Below are 21,442 nucleotides of genomic sequence, written 5' to 3'. Positions count from 1 at the left end.
CATTACACATGTACACCTTGTGCTGGGGACAATAAAAGTCCACTTTAAAATGTGTAGTTTTGTCACACAACACAATGCCACAGATGCCTCAAGTTTTTAAGGAGCGTGCAATTTGAATGCTGACTGCAGGAATGTCCACCAGAGCTGTTACCGGATAATTTAATGTTCATTTCTCTATCATAACCACCTCCAACGTTGTTTTAGAGAATTTGGCAGTACGTCCAACCGGCCTCACAACCACAGACCACGTGTATGGCGTTGTGTGGGCGAGCGGTTTGCTGATGTCAACATCCTATATCTTCCCTATATCTGTCACTCCCCTTGGTTCTTTCCTCAGGTGTTATTGACTCTGTTTTCATGTCGGTGTGTTTCGTGTTCATTGTTTCTTTTATTTATTAAAACACTCACTCCCTGAACTTGCTTCCTGACTCGCAGCGCACTCGTTACAATCTAGATGTTACTGTAATGTTATAGCCTACAATTTGTCTGGTTTGTAATATTGTCACCAAACAAATTCATTGATTGTCTATTAAGTGTGAATAAAATTGAATACATATTGTAAGCAACTTCTACACTGGCAATTTTAGTGGCTTAATCTGTCTGGGAAATCGGCTCTCAATGAGCAAGTACCCTAGACACCAGTCGCAGGGTCAACACCAAGTGCAGTCGACTGCTTGGCATATTGTTTACCCAGTAACTAATGTACATGTAGTCTAATCCTTTTCATATTGTTTACCCAGTAACTTATGTACAGTACACATAGTCTAATACTTTTCTGTACAGTGAGTGTTTTGATTGAATCAAATTCTGTTCTTTATTTTATTAGTTAAGAACAAATTCTTATTTTCAATGACAGCCTAGGAACAGTGGGTTAACTGCCTTGTTCAGGAAGACAGATTTGTACCTTGTCAGCTCGGGGATTTGAACTTGCAACCTTTCGGTTACTAGTCCAACGCTCTAACCACTAGGCTACGCTATGCTTACTGACAAAAGCAACAAAGGTTGAGAATGAAAGAAATACACTACAGCCTGTAGTGATACCAACATGCAATCAATTACCATACATTAAGAAGCTTTGTGGACTCCATTTAATGACATCTGTTACAATTCCATGTTGCACAATCACAAATAATGAGGAAGGTACAAGGGCATGAAGTAATGACAAACAGAGTAAATTCCATATGCTGCAAAAAGAAACTGATATGTTCTCATTCTAGAAGCCTATGCACTCACTACCAGGTAATATTTGGTGAAAAACCATCACAGAAATATAAAACAAGACTTGTGAAAGAGCTTGGGCTGGTATCTCATTTCCTTATCAGGATATTCATTCCTTGGAACATGTTGATCACGTTCAGCTTTGTGTAGAAGTGGAATTTCACGAGCATCAACTTCATCGGCATAAAAGGCAAACAACATGTCTGCCATTCTCGTGTACCTCCCCCGACTCTATTCGACTTCCGCCTTACCACGCAAACTCGCCCAGTGTGTCTGGATCTGAGTACCTCACTGACCCTTCACCGAATGCAAACACATTCGGGGCCACCTGATTGGTCCAGAATCTGATGGGTTGAGCCAGAACACACTTGGGTAAAACAGCGGTTTGAAAATTCGCCATCGGATGTGATACTCTTATTGGCTAGTGCCGATCCAGTCGCTGATGACTTTGTTTTGGACAACACCCCTCGTGCCCTCGTCACCACAAACGGCTTCAATGATGGCAGTCTCTGACTAAAGCATGTCGCGAACCACAGAGCAGTGGAAGAATAGAGCGCGAGTCGTCAGGCTAGGCTAATGGTTCGATTCTGGGACTGTGAAAGGCAACTGACACGTTTATGTGACAGGGTTCAAGAAACTACTACCCTCCTTTCACCCCATAGTCATGGAGAAAGAACAGTCGAATGGGTAGGGGCACATGCGTGCAAAGCTAGCAAAAAAACAACAATGAAAGTGAAAAATAATGTACAATAAAACCTGACAAAGACATATATCACTTGTTTCAAAGTGTATTACTTTCACATATTTGATACATCTGTATTTATTTTATATCGATACTTCACTGGAGGACTTCAACACAACACAGATATTCAATGATATACAGTTGAGTCTGCCAAATAACTTACATTTTCTGCTCCTTTTTGGATGATAATGTTTCAGAGTTAAGGAGAGGGACGGATAGAGAAAGACAGATGAATGCTGCATTACTTACACATAGTTTAACTACAGGTTGTGAACCTAAATGAGAGGGACATGGATATGGTCTTCATCGCACACTTTTACAGTATCAATAAAAAACATTCAAAGAACAATATTCGCATACTTTAAAAGGGGTCTTTTTCTAACTTACTGCTGTGTGCAGAAGCAAGAGTACATCTGGCGAGAATATGGCCTGCACAACAGCCAGACTGAAACTAGCCTGGTCCCAGATGTTTGTACCGTATAGCCAACTGTCATGTTTGCTACGACAATGAATGACCATAGGAGATGGTTCAGTAAGACGGCACAAAGACATCTGGGACCAGGCTACACTGAAACGTCACGTTTACACAAGTATCCGGCCAACAGAACCACAGTTAATCTGATATAGAGTAATAACTCCCAGATATGTACAGTCAGAGGGAAAAGCATAACTGGGCTTGATGAAAGACAACGAAACCTGGCACGACTTAGGTCACGACTGCATTACTTGAACTCTGCTATTTTCATTGCAAAGACCCCACAATTCAACATTCTTTACCGAATACACACTTCACTTTGTGCAATTCATTTTCATAGACCCCAGTTCTCTGACAGCTGGGTAGACGGCATATGTTCTTAGACTTATAGGCCTACTAACTACAATTTTGGCGGTTGGTTTGGTGCCTAACCAGATTGCACAAATTAATGAGTGGATATAAAGTGAATATAGAAATGAAACAAGTTACTTGAGTGTGTAAAACCATGGCATTTGATAATAATGCCAGACAAAGCCTTTTTAAAACAGAGCTGCTTTTTGTCTTTAAAATCCCCCGAATGAGAGTCAACAAAAAGAGTAATAAAACAATTAAACATCTGTAAAAAATAATCACAAATAAAAGATACTTTCAGAATACGATACTTGTTTTACATTAATAATTACAAATATTTCACATTTATGTATAGAATTCAAAGGATAAATTAATTTGCTGGATGGAAAGGGGTTTGTTCTGATATTGCAGGTACCTTCATCAGGCCTTTGGTAGGGTTTGTGTGTGTGTGTATGTATGTATCTCTAACTGTGTGTATGTGTCTATCTATCTGAGGCCATGGCGTCCTGGAAGCCCCACACCTCCAGCAGGGCCACCTGGAAGCTCTCGGTGGAGCAGAGCGGCGGGTTGTCGAAGGTGGTGCAGCGGGCTGTGCGTCCGTGGTTCAGTTCGCCGTCGATGTACAGCGCGTTGCCCTCTCCTCCCCCTGGCAGGAGACAGAACAGCAGGAGTTAAGACAGAAAAATGAGCTGAATCTAGGCGAGTGCACTGGATCTGAGAGATCAAAACATTTTTTAAAGAGACGCTGAGGGAGAGGAGAGGCACAGGCAAGGGCCACAGGGATCCTCAGTTCCTAGATGTTAGTTTAAATGCAACATTGTCAGGTCTACATCAGTCATTGATGAGGACAATCTACTCACTCTGGACAGTCTGTTTGATTAAGAACAAGACGCTGGTTACGAAGGACGGATTTCCACTCACCCACTATGATGGAGTCAACGTTGCCGGCCATGAACATGGAGGTGTTTCTGGAGTTGAGGTGGAAGTGTCGGGCCGAGAGGAAGGGTGACAGGCGGTTAGAGGGGTCAGCGGCCGGCCTCTCCACGGGGAGGCTGTTGTCATCAGAGCTCTGCCCGTCAGTGGGAGCCTCGTCCTCAGCAGGGTCCTCACTGCTCTGGGCCTTGATGGAGGAGGCCAGTTCTGGGTGGCGGATCACCACCCACTCGTACCTCTCCATCTCCGGCTTCAGCTATATGGACAAACAGAGAGTAACAATCATTGATCACGTCTGAGTGTTTATTTTCATATACACACACACACACTTGAGGGGTTTACCTTGAATCATCCAGACACAAACTGGATACTAAGACTCTGTTTTTCCATTCCCCGTTTTTTTCTCCCCGTGCATGTCTAATAGATCTCGATCCCCATCTTACAGTGTGTTGTTCCGTGTTCCTGTCCCGTGTGGCTCAGTTTGTAGAACATGGCGCTTGCAACGCCAGGGTTGTTGGTTCGATTCCCACGGGGGACCAGTACGAAAAAGAAGAGAGTCTGCTAAATAACTAACTTTTTTTTTTTTATGTACGTGGTGTCAAGTGAGGATCAAGTGCTACGGTACCGTTCGGCTCCAGTTACAGGGGTTTCCGATGAGTGTGTGTTTCTGCCTGTGCAGGGCGGTATTCACAGGCAGACGGTCAGAGCACATAGCTGTGCATCATCCTCACCACAACACTTTAATAATTCATTCAATGGAAAAGGAGTTGAAAGAAGGCTATTTCTAGACCCAGATACACTCGGCAAAACCTCTCTAAAATGTACAAAACCTTTTGTTAAATGATCAGCTATATCACTCAAGAAGAAATACTGTGTTTTGGACGTGATATGCTTTTCTGTTCAGAGTGGGTGGAGGCCAGACTGGTGACAAGGAGGCTTATTATTGTGACAGCGGATGAAGAAACTATTTGTAAATGGCACCCCCTGGTGTCCACTCTTAGTCACAAATTGCTACCTCGGAGGTGAAATTATATGGGACGCACCCACCCAAAAGAATCCACATAACATTCTAATCCCCAACAAGGTTATTATAGTTGTGATTTTATATTAGTTTCATTTGAAATTTGTTTAGGATTTTCATTTGAAATTCAGTTTAGTTTCAGTTAGTTTTCAGACTTCATTTACTAGATTTCATTCAAACATTTCTATTTCATATGGTTTAATATTCACTTTTAGTGTTTGGGACAGAAAGTAGCCTTATGCATGGGAGGCTAGGAGCCATCTATGTGTTGTAGGCCTATAGCGGCAGGTAGCCTAGTGGTTAAAGCGTTGGGCCAGTAACCGAAAGGTTGCTGGATAGAATCCCCGCGCTGACACGGTAAAAATCTGTCATTCTGCCCCTGAACGAGGCAGTTCACCCACTGTTCCCCGGTAGGCCGGCATTGTAAATAAGAATTTGTTCTTAACCGACTTGCCTAGTTAAATAAAGGTAAAATAAATAAATAGCAGGGGTACTCAAGTACTATTTGAGATGGTCCGGTCACACAAATTTCCTAGGTGGCAAACCCCAGTCACACCCTTCTTGATGGCAGAGAGAAAAATGAGCAGTTTTGAAGCTCATTTTCTGCCAGTCTACACATTATGCCATTGAGCAAAGAGAAAATGCAGTTTTAAAGCCTATTTCCTGCAATTCTACAAAATGTCCACCTCTTGTGTGTTCATATGATACCAGGAGTCTACAAAGGAGCTGATTGTGGACTACAGGAAACGCAGGGCCGAGCACGCCCCCATTCACATCGACGGTGCTGTAGTGGAGACTGCCGTGTCCACATCACTAACGACCTATCATGGTCCAAACACAGACGCGAAGAGGACATGACAACACCTCTTCCCCCTCAGGAGGCTGAAAAGATTTGGCATGGGCCCTCAGATCCTCATTAAGTTATACAGCTGCACCATTGAAAGCATCACCGCCCTGGTATGGCAACTGCTCGTCATCACTGGGGCCAAGCTTCCTGCTATCCACGACCTCTATAGCAGGCGGTGTCAGAGGAAGGCCTTAAAAACGGTCAAATACTCCAGCCACTCAAACCACAGACTTTTCTCTCTGCTACCACACGTCAAGCAGTACCGGAGCTCCAAGCTTCTACCCCAAAGCCATAAAACTGCTGAACAGTTAATTAAATGGCTCCCTGGACTTTCTTCTTTTCACCCCCTACCTACATGTACATAGTATCAAATCAATCAATCACCTAACCAAACCTACACATTACCTCAAACATCCCAACTACCTCGTACTGCCGTACACTCGCTCCAGTACCGGTACTCCTTGTATATAGCCTGTATAGCCTTGTTATTGTTATTTTAGTGTGCTATTTTATTGCGTTACTATTTTATCTATTTGTTCATTTTCTTACTTTTAACTGCATTGTTGGGAAAGGGCTTATAAGTAAGCATTTCACAAAAAATGTGATTTCAGTCGAATCCTGATCGAATTCCAAAATTCTTGTCTTTATCCTGACATTCTTTGTGGGTGCTGTTCAGATTAACTTTGAGGTTGGTTGGGTTTTTCCATATTTTTTGTGATATCCAATTGGTAGTTACAGCTTTGTCCCATCGCTGCAACTCCCGTACGGACTCGGGAGAGGCAAAGGTCGAGAACCATGCGTCCTCCGAAACATGACCCCGCCATGCCGAACTGCTGCTTGACACACTGCTCGCTTAACCCGGAAGCCAGCCTGGGATCGAACCAGGGTTTGCGATGCAGTGCCTTTCCAAAAATGTACTCAAAATCATCCCATACGGGGCTTTGCCTTTTGCGACCGACCACTGCTGGTGTTGGTTTTGCTGCCGCCATTGTTCACGCTCATGCTCCGCACTCACTCTTGGATTTCTTCCCTCTTAGCTAGTGATACACAAGCTAGGCCTATTTGAAACATTGCCATATATTGGCAGCATTTACCCGCCAGTTTCAGAAGCTCAAAAACCCCATAAAAAAAGCTTGAAACTGCACTTGATTTTTGCACAAAGCAAAATATATATATTTTTTAAACATAATTGATGATGTTTATTTTAGTTAGTTTTGCAGTCAACAAAAGTTTCAGTATAGTTTGTTTTTCCAACTGTTTTTCCAAATTTTATTTCAGTTTCCTAAATAGTTTTTCCAATTGTAGTTTTTACTTTAGTTTCAGTTTTAATTTACTATAATAACCTTGCTCCACAAAAGTAATTGGATGAGAAAAATTAAGTAAATAGGGAAATAAACACAACTCACCCTAAAGACAAAACATTCTCCAGTCCCAAAGAAGCTGAGTTTGTTCCCGCCTCGCTTGCGCTCCTCCCAATCGGTTGAGAGAAAGGCTCCACATACCTGGACAGACAATACAGGGCATGGTGAGAGGGTGTATTACAGTAGAATCAAGGGGAGAAGTTGGATAGGAAATAGAAGGATGGGACAATGTCACTCAAATTTCAGTATTATAAAAAGTAGATACTGCATACTGTACATGTATTCATAGATGTCATTAAATGATAGGTCTTTACATTTACGTCATTTAGCAGACGCTCTTATCCAGAGCGACTTCACCATATCAATATGATTGAAAAACTGTAGATTTAAAACACCATGCTTACGTTTTCAGTGTCATAATAATGTGAGCTCGAGAGTTACTTGTCTATTGCCGTGGTTGTCATTATACTGTTACATGAGGGTGGTAACGCACACACAATGTGTAAGTGTGTGTGTGTGTGTGTGTGTGTGTGTGGTCGTTACATCAGCTTCGCAGGTCCGGATGAGTAGCAGAGTGGGCTCATACCCTTCAACATGAGCGTAAAACCTGGGACAAAAGGAATGGACAACCTCTATTACACATCACTTACACAATCTGGCCATGTATGCATGTGTGAAATGAACCAGAAGAAAAACACACATAAGTTTCCCTTTAACAATCATGCTGCATCTTAAAGATGAGAAGCAAAAAGGAAGGGGGCCCTTTTAACTGACAACATTACGTTTAGCCTACAGTGCGATACATTCCATGCAAGGTCAGATTACATTCATTCTTGGTTTTATGATCATACTGCAGTCTCTCTTTGGTCAATGATTTCTATGTAGCATAATTCAGAAAGTTAACCCATTCCTATTGAAAAAACAAATGTGTGGATTTAAGTCAAAGATCAGCCTTTTTCACTAGCTGAATGAAAGTCTTTATGGCCCCTAGTGATATATTTTGGATAGCTCTGATACTCACCTGTATCTCAGCTGATGAGCAGTAAACCAATACAGGAGGGTAAATATTAACTAAACCTACAGTATTGATCCTTCATAAAAACCTGGCCCTGGGGAAAAAGTGTCAGGCTACGGTCTGCATTCTATAAACAAGATTCTGTTTCTGTGTGAGCTATGAATATGACCCTAAACTAAGTCTTCCGTTTGGCCCGAGGGTGATGGATTTAGTACCCGAGGCTGTACAAGGGCAAGGGAATATTGAACAAGGGCCATTGCTGATTCATCACTAAACAAAAGTTATATTCTAGTGCTATTGCTGCTGAACACAAAGACATAAATGGGTGACCTTACTGTCCAAGTCATTCCATTACCCCTCCTTTAAAGAGGCAATCTGCAGTTCAAACAATAACAAAGTGACAGTCCCGCCACTGTTTTGGTAAATAGTTGAGGGATGGGGCTGGAGAAATGTAACCGGTCTCAAATTAATAGACAGATGTAATGGCTGACCAGCCATGATATCAAAATGTATAGTTTTAAGCATGTTTTTAGGATATGAAGTGTTTGTGTACAATTACATTTATAAACAATGGAGTAAAACAAGCTTATATTTTGGGGACTGGTAGGGTAAGAGATGATTGAACTAAGCTCATGAGGCATTTCTAAGTTATATTAATCTATATATCTCCACACACACACACACACACACACACACACACACACACACACACACACACACACACACACACACACACACACACACACACACACACACACACACACACACCCCCCCCCCCTACCGTTCAAAAGTTTGGGGTCACTTAGACATTTCCTTGTTTTTTAAAGAAAAGCTAATTTTCTGTCTATTAAAATAACATCAAATTGAGCAGAAATGCAGTGTAGACATTGTTAATGTTGTAAATGACTATTATATGGAAATGGCAGATTTTGAATGGAATATCTACATAGGCCCATTATCAGCAACCATCACTGCTGTGTTCCAATGGCACGTTGTGTTAGCTAATCCAAGTTTATCATTTTAAAAAGGCTGATTGATCATTAGAAAACCCTTTTGCAATTATGTTAGCACAGCTGAAAACTGTTGTTTGATTAAAGAAGCAATAAAACTGGCCTTCTTTAGACTGGTTGAGTATCTGGAGCATCAGCATTTGTTGGTTCGATTACAGGCTCAAAATAGCCAGAAGAAACAAAGACCTTTCTTCTGAAACTCGTCAGTCTATTCTTGTTCTGAGAAATGAAGGCTATTCCATGCGAGAAATTGCCAAGAAACTGAAGATCTCGTACAACACGTACTACTCCCTTCACAGAACAGCGCAAACTGGCTCTAACCAGAATAGAAAGAGGAGTGGGAGGCCCCGGAGCACAACTGAGCAAGAGGACAAGTAAATTAGTGTCTAGTTTGAGAAACAGACGCCTCATAAGTCCTCAATTGGCTGCTTCATTAAATAGTACCTGCAAAACACCAGTCTCAACGTCAACAGTGAAGAGGCGACTCGGGGATGCTGGCCTTCTAGGCAGAGTTGCAAAGAAAAAGCCATATCTCAGACTGGCCAATAAAAAGAAAAGATTAAGATGGGCAAAAGAACACAGACACTGGACAGAGGAACTCTGCCTAGAAGGCCAACATCCCAGAGTCGCCTCTTCATTGTAGACGTTGAGACTTGTGAGGTGTCTTGTCAATTTTACGTTATTTTAATGGACAACATTTTTTACTTTTCTTTCAAAAACAAGGACATTTCTAAGTGACCCCAACTTTTGAACGGTAGTGTGTATACATACACATTTAAAAGTAAAAGAATTGACGTACCAATCGCAAATTGCCCCTTTGTGGTAAAGTAGGCATGGTAGCCAAGACTGTGGCGAAATGTAGAGTAAGCTGTATGGTAAATTGGGCCCAGTGCAGGGTAAAGTGTACCAATGGGGATGAATAAAGTGGGCAGAATATCAGTTGCTTGGGTACATTACAGCATACCGACAATATTATCGCATATCTGCGACATAATCATGTCTGCAATATTAAATCGCATATCAGCGCTAAAGTTGCATATATGCGGTGATATAGCATCTCGATGATATGAAAATGTTGCTATAACCCAATCTTAGTTGTCTCTCTAAGGTTAGGTTGCTGTGGAACCTGAGACTAAGGTTAAAATGTGTACAGGAAACTGTAGAGTGCAGGGGTATCAACCTTATTTCGGTCTCCACTGAGGTCCGAAGGACCGCACTGAAACTTGATTATAATTTGCCAAAAATAGCCTAGTAAATGGAATTATCAATGCTCCCTGACTGTCTAGCTTTTGTTTCGGTGACTGTTAGCAAGCTGGACAGTGTAGAGACTGTATAAAAATGTAGGTCCATTATCATTTCCACACACTTTCAATTTGGTTTTAGGTATTTCAATGTAGACGGAGACCGTTTCCTCCCAGAAAACACCTGCGGCCCACATCGGATCGGTATGTTTGACACCCCTGGTGCTTTGCCTAGGCTGCAGTGAGTGGCTAAAGTGAGACTGGTAAAGTGGGTACTACAGTGGGCAGTGGGTACCGGTTGAGGCTGCAGCCGTGGGTGGACGTGGTGAAGAGAAGCTGCGGTTCGCACAGGGCGAAGCGCTCGGGGATCCACGACCAGATGTCCCTCATCTCCTTGGCGCTGACCACCTCCGAGGAGAAGGTGTCCGGGTTCAGAGCCAGCTGCACGTTGCGCCTGTAGCCATGGTAACCGGGCAGGAAGGAGATGACTACTTTGTCAGTAACACACAAACTCCTGATCGGTCAGTCAAAGTCTTTGTACAGCATGTAGGGCCATGAGGTTGTGGTAATGGAAGGTTAATACAGTATTTTCTGAGCTTGTCTGGATATGTCATGGTTGTTGTAGTAGTAACTGTACAACTCCTGACCTCAAGGGTCACAGCGTGAGCTGGAACCAACAGCACCTAATTCAGACCTTCAACAAGGTGATTGGACCGTCTAGCACTGTAGTCAGTCTGGGACTTTATTTAGACCTATTCAATTGAGTGTTAACGAGAAGCAAAAACCAGCACACCGTTTCTTGATTTTGCCTATGGTAGTGTGTTCTATGTCCAAATCGTGTTTTCCTGGTCACTTATAAAATTATAGTTTACAGAGAATGTGGACACGGTTTCTAACACAATTTATCACTAATGAGGGAGATCAGCTCAAGTATTAACAGGTGAAGAAAGAGAGCTGAGAGAGAGAGAGAGAGAGAGAGAAACACCTACCTCAGACTAACAGAGCCAAGTGCAAATGGGAGAATGGAGGAGCAGTAGACACATGGACACAGGAGTCAAGGTGAAAACAGAAGACGACGGTGGATGGAAAATGGACAGCAAAAACAAAAGGGGGGAAACTATGAACAGAATGGTGAGAAAAGAGCCACACAGACAGCCACAACAGGAAAAATTGTGAGTGAACTAAAAACAGAAAATCAATTAACTAATCCAAATGCTTTTAGCGGCAGGTGTCCAAATGCTTTTAGCGGCAGGTGTCCAAATGATTTTAGCGGCAGGTGTCCAAATGATTTTAGCGGCAGGTCGTACCGGCTTTATATAGCCAGGAACGACGGACACTTTTCACTGGTGGTTTTGACTAGATGGGATGCCGAAAATGTTACTTTTCATAGCAGGTTAGGAGAATTAGGTTAAGGTTAGGAAAAGGGTTAGAGTTAGTTGAAATGCATAATGTCACATCCCTTCTAAACATAACCCTCACTGGTGGCTAAAGTTGTCATGCACATTTTTTTGGAGTGCATGCCTCTCATTCGTAGCGTACCATTCTGATTTGGTTCATGCCTCTCATTCGTAGCGTACCATTCTGATTTGGTTCATGCCTCTCATTCGTAGCGTACCATTCTGATTTGGTTCATGGCTTTTGAACTTAGAACCATGTCTTTTTTTTTTTTTAAACCGCCTTTTCTCCCCAATTTCGTGGTAGTTATAGTCTTGTCTCATCGCTGCAACTCCCGTACAGACTCGGGAGAGGTGAAGGTTGAGAGGCGTGCGTCCTACGAAACATGACCTCGCCAAGCCGCACTGCTTCTTGACACAATGCCCGTTTAACCCGGAAGCCAGCCGCACCAATGTGTCGGAGGAAACACCGTACACCTGGCGACCGTGTCAGCGTGCATTGCGCCCGGGCCGCCACAGGAGTCGCTAGAGCGAGATGGGACAAGGACATCCCTGCCGGCCAAACCCTCTGCTAACCCGGACGACACTGGGCCAATTGTGCGCCGCTCCATGGGTCTCCCGGTCGCGGCCGGCTGCAACTGCCTGGACTCGAACAAGGATCTCTAGTGGCACAGCTAGCACTCCGATGCAGTGCCTTAGACCACTGCGCCACTCGGGAGTCCTACATAGAACCTTGTCTAATGTTTATTTACGCTGCCATTAGCTAAAGAGCTAGCATAGCACTGCCTCGTTGATATCCATTGACAGCGTTGTAGACAATCATTTCTCTAGAAGTAAATTAACTCTCCAATTTCAATTAGACCCAATATGGCTCATGCTGTCTCTCTAGCCCTCACTCACCTCTTCTGTTTGACGGTGATGCCCTTCTGCTGCAGCGACTTCTCATTGGCGAGCTGCAGGAGGGTAATCTCTTTGCGACTGAACAGGCGGATGGAGAAGGCCTTCTCCAGCAGCTTGTCCGGGGTGATGCTGGAGCCGATGGCTTTGACAAAGGCCTGGATCTCCGCCTTGACCTCTGCAGAGTCCTGTTTCTGGCCCTCTGATGGCTGAGCTCCAGCTCCAGCCCCGGCTTTCTGCTTGCGATAGAACTTGAGCAGGGCCAGGGCCACGCGATACAACACCTTGTATCCTTCCACCAGGAAGACGTCTAGTACCCGGGCCACGTGGCTGAAGGGCAGGTCGCCCAGCACCCAGCGCTGCCAGCCCGAGTACACTTCCACCACGTCCTGAGCTGTGGCCACGATCAACTTGTGGGCGGCCGGGCAGTACTTGTTGGCCAGGTCGCCAAAGGTCATGCAGCTGGACTCGTAGGCCAGGAAGGTCTGGTCCACCAAGCGTCGGCCTGGCTCGTTGCAGGCCAGCAGACGGCTGATGTTCTCGAAGCACTGCGCCTCGTCGGCACTGAAGTGCAGCAGGAGGGCCGTCATGGCCGGCAGCGCCGGGCAGTGCGAGATGTCCGGGAACTGGCCAGCCAGACAGGAGATGACCCGGTGGACGGTGGTCACTGCGTCTGCTTTGAGGCAATAGTGCGGAACAGCGCTGCCATCCACAAAGTCCGGCAGTGGGATGACGGACGAGGCTTTTTTACCTGTGCTGTCCCCCATGAGGTCACGATAGACCTCCGCGTCGGGGGTGACGGTGCGACAGGGGATGGCCTTGATGAGTTGCTGGTAAACCTGGGCACGAAGCTTGTGGTTCTTGGCCCAGTGGCCCTGCCTGGCCAGCTTCTTGAGCTCCACTGGGTCCTTGACGTCCAGTTTGGAGGGGCCACTGCTGTTGGCCAGGTCCCCCATCTGGGTCCAGTCCACAAAGCAGCCGTAGTCCTCCTCAGCCATGGCTGCAGTATGTTCTGGACTGCGGCTGAGGGGTCTGGAGTATAGCTTAGCCTAATTAGCCTTCTGTCCTCTTCACAACAAATAAGTCCAGGGTGTCTCTCAACCACCCATGATGTTTACTGCAGAGAGGGGAAAAGAACGAGATAACATTGTTACAAACATATGGGTTTGCTTGACAGGCTATTTGGAACTTAATGCAGGGGGAGGGCAGGACAAAGTAAAGGGAATGTTGTATAAGCTAGCCTGTATGTGAGCGATTGCAGAATAAGACCTTTGATGTAGGCTAAAAATATGCAACCTACACTGGCTATATAGGTTAAGGTTGCCCTGACCGGCTGAGACTGGTTTTGACTAGGTACTATACAGCTACGACCGGAAGTTACTTTTTCATAGCAGGTTAGGAGAATTAACGTAGCAGGTTAGGATAAGGTTAGAAATAGGGTTAGCTAAAATGCACTCCTGCTACGAAAACTCACTTCTGGTCGTAGCTGTACTACATCTAGTCACAACCATCTAGTCTAAACAGCCATGCCTCAGGGCATAGGTTGAGTGAGCAATTAAGGGCAAAGGATTGTAAATATGTCTATAGTTTTAAGCAGCAAGGAAAAATGATGTTGCATGACAGAAACTGATAAAATTATTGAACTGAACAACACTACAATATGGGATCATCTTGGGTCACTGACTTCAAGCCAGAGGGCTGCAATCCCAGGTACAGAGATGCAGCTGAGTGCCACCCCCAGCTAAAACTAAATTACTTTAGTTAGCTGGCTATAGATTTCAACTATATTGAAGAACTGCATTATTATGCAAAATTAACTGTCTGTGTGTAGGATCAGCCAGCAAGGGACACTGATGATAACAACTAATGTGATCAAGACAGCTAGCTATACTGAACAAAAATATTTATTTAACCTTTAATTTAACTACGTAAATCAGTTAAGAACAAATGTTTATTTACAATGACGGCCTACCCCGGCCAAACCCTCCCCTAACGCGAACGACGCTGGGCCAATTGTGCTCCACCCTATGGGACTCCCGATCACGGCCAGATATGATACAGCCCAGGATCGAACCAGGGTCTGTAGTGACGCCTCTAGCACTGAGATGCAGTGCCTTACACCGCTGCGTCACTTGGGAGCAACAATTTCAAAGATTTTACTGATTTACATTTTATTGAAGGAAATGAGTCAATTTAAAGAAATTCATTAGGCCCTAATCTATGGATTCCACATGACTGGGAATACAGATATGCATATGTTGGTCACAGATACTTTAAAAGAAATGGGCCTCAGGATCTGGGCACGGTATCTCTGTGCATTCAAATTGCCATAGATAAAATGCAATTGTGTTCGTTGTTAGTAGCTTATGCCTGCCCATACCATAACCCCACCGCCATCATGGGACAGTCTGTTCACAATGTTGACATCAGCAAACTGCTTGCCCACAGGACGCTATACACATGGTCTGCAGTTGAGGCCTGTTGGACCTAGTGCCAAAGTCTCAACAACAACAAAAAACGTTGGAGGCAGCTTACGGTAGAGAAATTAACATTAAATTATCTGGCAAAAGCTCTGGTGGACACGCCTGCAGTCAGCATGCCAATTGCACCCTCCCTCAAAACTTGAGACATCTGTGGCATTGTGTTGTGTGACAAAACTACACATTTTAGATTGGCCTTTTATTGTCCCCAGCACAAGGTGCATCTGTGTAATGATCATGCTGTTTTATCAGCTTCTTGATATGCCACACCTGTCAGGTGGCTGGATTATCTTGGCAAAGGAGAAATGCTCACTAACTTGGGATGTAAACAAATATGCAAAAAAATGTAGAGAAATAAGCTTTTTGTGCGTATGAAAAAGTGTATATGATATTTTATTTCAGCTCATGAAACCAACACTTTACACGTTGCGTTTATATTTTTGTTCAGCGTAGTTAGCCAACACTGACTAGGATAATTCATTTGACAGGCGACAAGGTGCCGACACCACAACTCTGCATAGCTATATGGGGCTGGGTAAGAAATGCATTCATATTGCTGGAATAAAACGGGTCTAAATGTAGTTGGTCGGCTAGCTAGAACCCGCGAACGCCGTGAAAGCTGATAGCTAGTGGTAACCCTGGCAAAGGTGACAGGTAGCGCTAGCTAGCAATGCGGACAGAACGTGCGCTAACAAAGCGGTTTCCTTCCATTCACGTTAGCAATTGACATTGGTCCATTGTCTGGTCAGTGTTCTCACCAGGTCAATGCGTAGCATAACATTAGCTAGAATAGCTAGCTAGTTATATCACGTCAAAGAACTTGCTACGACCATAAAGCATTTTCTTCAGATGCCGAGAGATAGTTAGCCAGCTAGCACCTAGCTAACTAGCGACAAGATAGCGAGACAAATTCTCTTCCTCACTGTCAACATTGGTCGTTGTTGAACTTGCATTGCGAGCGGGCTAACTAATATTATCACGGTGCATAAGGGCAAGAGGACTGCGCATGTGTGTTAATAACTGCTGAAGAAACAACAAGACATGAGAAATACCTGTCAAGATATGAAATAACCCTACCTGGTTTGGTCAGATGTCTTGAGATGTTGGAGCTGCATTCATATTTGTCAGTTTCGGACATGCGCAGTATCTCTACTCCTGTAACCGCTACTAGCAGGAGCCATATGGCGGAGTGAGTGTAGAATGCAATTCATATGGGATTTGTTATGCCATTTCCCCCCCCTTTACGCTTTATTCGATATATGAAATTACACTGTCCTCTGCTTTAAATGGGGAGGGGAAACCTTTTAGCTATATACAAGTCCAGAAATCATTAAAACAAATCATGTAGCAGGGTGCAACAACCTTTAGCCTACCATTTAAAATCTAATTACCAAACATGATAGTGCAAAGAACTTGAGAAGATTTTGAAAAAACAAGATGCGCCACTGCTGTTTTAGGCAACGTCAGAGTTACTGTGAGTGAGCCAGTTGGGAGTGGTGGAATAGAGGCAATATCATCTGATTCATCAAGCCTTGTTTACAGGCCTGGATGTCTGTCAAAGTAGTTACGGGCACTGGAAAAGGACTGGAAGGCACCCAGGCAATTTTAACAAAACCCTGCTTTGTCCTCCTACTCAAAAGCGCACGCCAAAAACAACGCCCAGCACATGACAGTTATTACAGATAACTCAATTAGGCCATCATTGCCACTCCAATATGGTTCTGGCCTTGTGTTTTTGCTTTGTATTCTCTCATTATGTTGTTCATTTCTTCATTTGGTGTTCTTGCAACAACAACAAGCTGACCCGTAGGCCTATGTGTGTGATGAAACTTGAAAAAACAAATTGCCAAATGTCCACGCTATGTCCACTCCATCATGCGCTTTTCTGAGAAGACCTTAGACATACTGTATTTTGTGGATGATAACCCACTCATATGACTCACAATAATGACATAGAATAAATACACTGTCCACAACAGTACTCCCTCTCTACTCTGTATAATTCTGTTGTGTTTACCTGTCTTTTCAGGTCTACCCTGTCCTGTCTGTCTCAAAGCCAGCTTTTCTATGACCATGGAGTTGGTTAATGGAGCCTTTGTTACATGCCAGCTGCTGGCATCAGTCCAACAGACATGACTGTAGGAGTGGACAGCATTCATATCATGTGAGGTACACTAATCCATAGGACGCTGACTATCGCGCTAGGGCTACAGTACATTTAGTGCTGTATACAAGCACAACAAACACCGACCCTCAGCCTATAGCATGCTTTAACCTCAGAGCTATTTGATTGGACAGAGAATACCACTGTTCTGTGAGAGATTGAGGTGGGGAGAGAGAGAGCGAGACAGATGGATCTAAAGCCAGTAAGCCTTGAGGTCCAAGCTTATGGGGGGGTTTATGCTCATCAAATCCTTCCGCTCCGACACACTGTGACATCACACCTATGGAAGGCAGGCGCGCGCACACACATGCAGGAACGTACACACGCACACAAACATGGACACGTGCACACACACACCCTTGCGGTGTTCGAAGAAAGGTTTGACGTCAAGTGCTGATGTCAAGGTCGGACGTACTTAAGTGAGATGTTTGTTTGCCAAGTTGAACCTAAAGACGTTCAATGTTAATTGCATTACCAGTTTCGGTGCAATTGTCACAATGACCATATTATACATACTATAAAGACCCTTTGACATTAAAGTAACATTGACATTTCACATTGATAAAGTTGCCCTCCGATCAGGGGAGGGTGGTAATGGGACATTAGTTTCATTTCCTTATTTCATTACACTAAAAACTTTAAACATGTGGATACAAACTGAAAGGGATATAATCTTTAGTCTTCTCATTCTAATGGTAGTTGAGTTTCTCCTACAAAAATAACCTAAAGAAGGATCATTACCAACCTACAACAGGAAATAGGCCTATCAAAACTGGGACTAGGCTGCCCTCTTCAGGCTGCATGAAGAACTGCACATACTATATCTGTCCAACTACTAATTGTCTCCTGCATTCTAAACTCCTCTCCTCTGCTATTTCAAAGGTCAGATGTCCTTCAAAAGTCTTATGTGTGCGACCTGAAGTGGTGTGTGTGTGTGTGAGTAAACTGGAATAATAGAGAGAAGTATTATTGATATGCAAGCCTATCATAAGGCACAACGTTGTGTTTTTATTATTTGCTTGCTTTTGACAATGAAATTAGTTAATTTATGTGTTAAATCTCATAATATGCCCTCTAAGACATTCAAATAGGCTGGGGTAGCAAGTAGAGTCCCCAGTTCAGTTGTGTTTCCATTCACAAATAGGGCTTTTTATTCTGGGCGGTAGGGCTGAAAGAGGCTGTGTCACCCAATAGCGTGAGCTCTATTGTATCTGTGAATGGCCCCAGCAGCACCATGGGTATTGTGTTCTCAAGAGGGGAATCAGGTTTCCTTGACAACCGCAGGATGCCTACCCAGAGGCCTAGGGACGGAGAAAAGGAGGCCAGAGAAGGAGGGAAAGAGACAAAAAACAAATGAGACTTTCCAGCCCCGCGTTTTCTCCAGATTTTTTTTATCAGGTCTTTTTTGAAAGAGGGAGCGATGGAGGAGGTTGCCGCCCGGTCGTGACGGAGCCTTAGAGTGTTTGTGTGGTCTGTGTGTGTGTTTGTGTGTGTGTCCGCGCTGAATCGGTGAGTACGCCTTGCTGTTCCAATGTCTTTATAACTCTGGCTTATAGACCACACAGAGTAACAAAACAAAGGATGGAGAGAGAGGGATTGGAGTATTGGCACAGTTTGTGACATTTATCAGTCTATCATTAACTTTGAATAGGAAACACAAAGACACACGTTGAGCCACTTTTACGCCTCGTCAAAACTATGACTGAATATGGAAGGGGATTAATATATTCCCGTCAGTGTAAATGGAAACTATGATCCAACTATCCGTGATGTGGCGTTTTGGACTGAATGGTGATCTTGTACACAAAGGAAACCTTTTTGACCCTATCTGCCTTATCTTCACTGTTGAGAACAGTGAAAATAAAAAATAAAATAATTGATTACTAGAGGCAGCATCTCTTTGCGTTTCTTTTTCCAAATTATTGCACTATTGACTGATAATAACTCTTATTTCTTCTAATGTATGATTTTCTGTTTTGACAGTCAGGCCCACATCTTGACTCTGGATCATGCGTTTTACACTGCGACCCCGGAGGTAAGGGATCATTCCAAAAGCCTAACGATTGATTAAGACTAGATCTGCTGTGTAGGAATACGGTTGACTCCTTATAAACACATCTGATAAGTGTTCAGATCTCTGGATATCGGCATGTGTATATTGCATGTTTGTCATGCCAGTTACATCGCACTTATCAGGAGTTGACTGAACATACGGTAAATGGACTATAATATAGACTTGACTGACTGTTGGACCCACTAACAATGGACTTACTAAGTGTTGAACTATGTGGTGTCATCCTGTAACTGTTATTTTGGAGTATTTTCTTTGTCGCTGGTAGCCCTATAGTGGATGATGTTTTCGCAAATACCCGGGCCAGTCGCTGAGATCTCTTTGACAGATTTCTCTATATGGAGAGCTTTACTAAATACAATTGAATTGAATTGAATTGAATCGGCTTGAGTGCTGAGTTTGGCCGTGTGTTTGGCTTGGCCCGAGTGCGTTTCACTTCTGGAACACACTCTTCGTAGACGATTTGCTCCGACGAAAAGCCCAGTCCTCTTCTGCCCCAGTAAAAACCCAAACCCCAAAGGAGTCGCTTGCTCAAGTCGCTCTCACACCGTGACAGCACGTCACTCTCCAGCTGTTTGTTATGACAAAGAGAAACACTCTAATTTGAAGTCTGTCCATGGAACAAGTTAATTCCCTCTTCTCAATGTGCTCAGTGCAGGACAAGCTGAGACTACACGGAGATCAGCACAACGAATTACATGACTTTTGGGCAAACTTGGTGCCCCTCTACGTGGCACTACATGATACACAATATGATACCATGTGTCGAAGCTAAATATAAGTTCATTGCAATTACATTACGAGTAGAGGTAGTTAGTTTAGTGTAGTGATGATTTCTGCTAAGCCCAACGCTAACCCATGTCCGTCTGTCCTCCTGTCTGTCTCCAGTGGCTGCTTGGTGCTGTGTCTTTCTGTCTCTCTGCTCACCCTGCTGCTGCAGAGCCTCTGGGTGCCTCCAGAGATGACCAGAGAGGAGCCGGCAGGTGCAGGGAGGTCTCCTGAGGAACAGGGTAAGTGTCCCGTGTGGCTCAGTTGGTAGAGCATGGTGTTTGCAACGCCAGGGTTGTGGGTTCGATTCCCACGGGGGACCAGTATGGAGAAAAATAAATGTATGAAATGTATGCATTCACTACTGTAAGTTGCTCTGGATAAGAGCGTCTGCTAAATGACTAAAATGTAAATGTAATGTGTCCCAAGCATAGAAATATAATCTACAGTCATTATACTGTATTTCTATGGTCCTACTCTCTCTCGAGGAATACATAAGATAGTGAAATGCTTTACATGACAGAACTATGCTGACTGACACCTGTGATAAGATCTTTTCTAGTGTGGACTCTCTCTCTCTTTGCCACTCCTTCCTGTAGTCCTATGGTTGGTGAGGAGTGATGCCGTAACTGTCAGCTGAGTAAACAGGCAGGGGGTGGATAGGGGGTGACATCACCATCATAGGGTTCCTTCCTGTATGTGTCATTGGATAGGTAGCCTATCCCAAAGGGGTCTCTGTTTAACCCCTATCCTCAGACTCCTGGACCCCACATCTGCAACCTCCCTGTGGGTCTATAACCAGTGTGTATACACACACACACACACCGGTAACCCCACACCACGACACCCTAGCCCAAAATATTACAGTACTATTTTATTGTCCGATTACCACGTTTGCTCAATACTAGCTATTCAGCGCCAGGCCAGCCCAACATTTTATAGACCTCTCTACGTTTGTGCAAATGCTAATGTCTCAATCAGGAAGTCCTTGATCGGCCCTCCCAAATAGCCCCTTAAAGCCCAACTGACAGGCCTCTTAAACACACATTTACTTTTTACTACGCCCCTGGTTGACTTGTTTTTCTGGCCGTCTGCTGCAGTCTGGCTGGTTAGGTTGCTGTACGCTTATTATGTATACCATGGGGTTCGTCAAACAAGGAAAAGGACTACTGCTTTAGGTCAGCCAGTGGCATTGAGTGGAAGTGGAACAAACGACATTATGTGATGTTTGTTTTACAGTATGTTTGGCTAGCGACCGTTATACTGGGCGGTCTATGTCTACACTCTTAGAAACAAGGTGCTATCTGGAACCTAAAAGGGTTCCTCGGCTGTCCCCATAGGAGAACCCTTTGAAGAATCAAATCAAATTTTATTGGTCACGTACACATGGTTAGCAGATGTTAATGCGAGTGTAACGAAATGCTTGTGCTTTTAGTACCCGACAGTGCAGTAAT

The 21,442-nt window shown here is 44.0% G+C and overlaps 2 protein-coding genes across 4 annotated transcripts in view; one reads left to right on the top strand and one right to left on the bottom strand.

The window, feature by feature from the left end:
* Nucleotides 1-1,070: 1,070 nt before the first annotated feature.
* On the bottom strand, nucleotides 1,071-16,296 carry tbc1d24 (TBC1 domain family, member 24). 2 transcript variants are annotated; one of them, XM_014158864.3, is made up of 7 exons: nucleotides 16,063-16,295; nucleotides 12,509-13,622; nucleotides 10,510-10,668; nucleotides 7,492-7,555; nucleotides 6,994-7,089; nucleotides 3,708-3,975; nucleotides 1,071-3,432 (listed from the first exon to the last, which is right to left on the bottom strand). In XM_014158864.3, the coding sequence occupies exons 2-7, from the start codon at nucleotides 13,501-13,503 to the stop codon at nucleotides 3,269-3,271; spliced, it is 1,746 nt and encodes a 581-aa protein (XP_014014339.1). In that variant the 5' UTR covers nucleotides 13,504-13,622; nucleotides 16,063-16,295; the 3' UTR covers nucleotides 1,071-3,268. The 2 variants fall into 2 exon arrangements, with proteins under 2 accessions (XP_014014339.1, XP_014014340.1); XM_014158865.3 differs by lacking the exon at nucleotides 10,510-10,668 and having other exon boundaries at nucleotides 16,063-16,296.
* Nucleotides 15,258-21,442, top strand: part of LOC106579191 (alpha-1,6-mannosylglycoprotein 6-beta-N-acetylglucosaminyltransferase B) — a 47,753-nt gene continuing 41,568 nt past the window's right edge. Inside the window, exons 1-4 of one of the 2 annotated variants that reach the window (XM_014158861.3) lie at nucleotides 15,258-15,520; nucleotides 17,015-17,154; nucleotides 19,133-19,184; nucleotides 20,109-20,230. In XM_014158861.3, the coding sequence (XP_014014336.1) occupies nucleotides 19,159-19,184; nucleotides 20,109-20,230 (148 nt within the window). In that variant the 5' untranslated portion in view covers nucleotides 15,258-15,520; nucleotides 17,015-17,154; nucleotides 19,133-19,158. Of the gene's footprint in view, nucleotides 15,521-17,014; nucleotides 17,155-18,436; nucleotides 18,659-19,132; nucleotides 19,185-20,108; nucleotides 20,231-21,442 lie in introns of those variants that run through there. The other variant, XM_014158860.3, reaches the window with a different exon arrangement.

Source organism: Salmo salar, chromosome 19 (genome assembly GCF_965601325.2).
Source record: "Salmo salar chromosome 19, fSalSal1, whole genome shotgun sequence".
NCBI classification, from domain to species: domain Eukaryota; kingdom Metazoa; phylum Chordata; class Actinopteri; order Salmoniformes; family Salmonidae; genus Salmo; species Salmo salar.
Note: the sequence above shows the minus strand (reverse complement) of the source record. Positions and strands in the feature narration are given on the sequence as shown.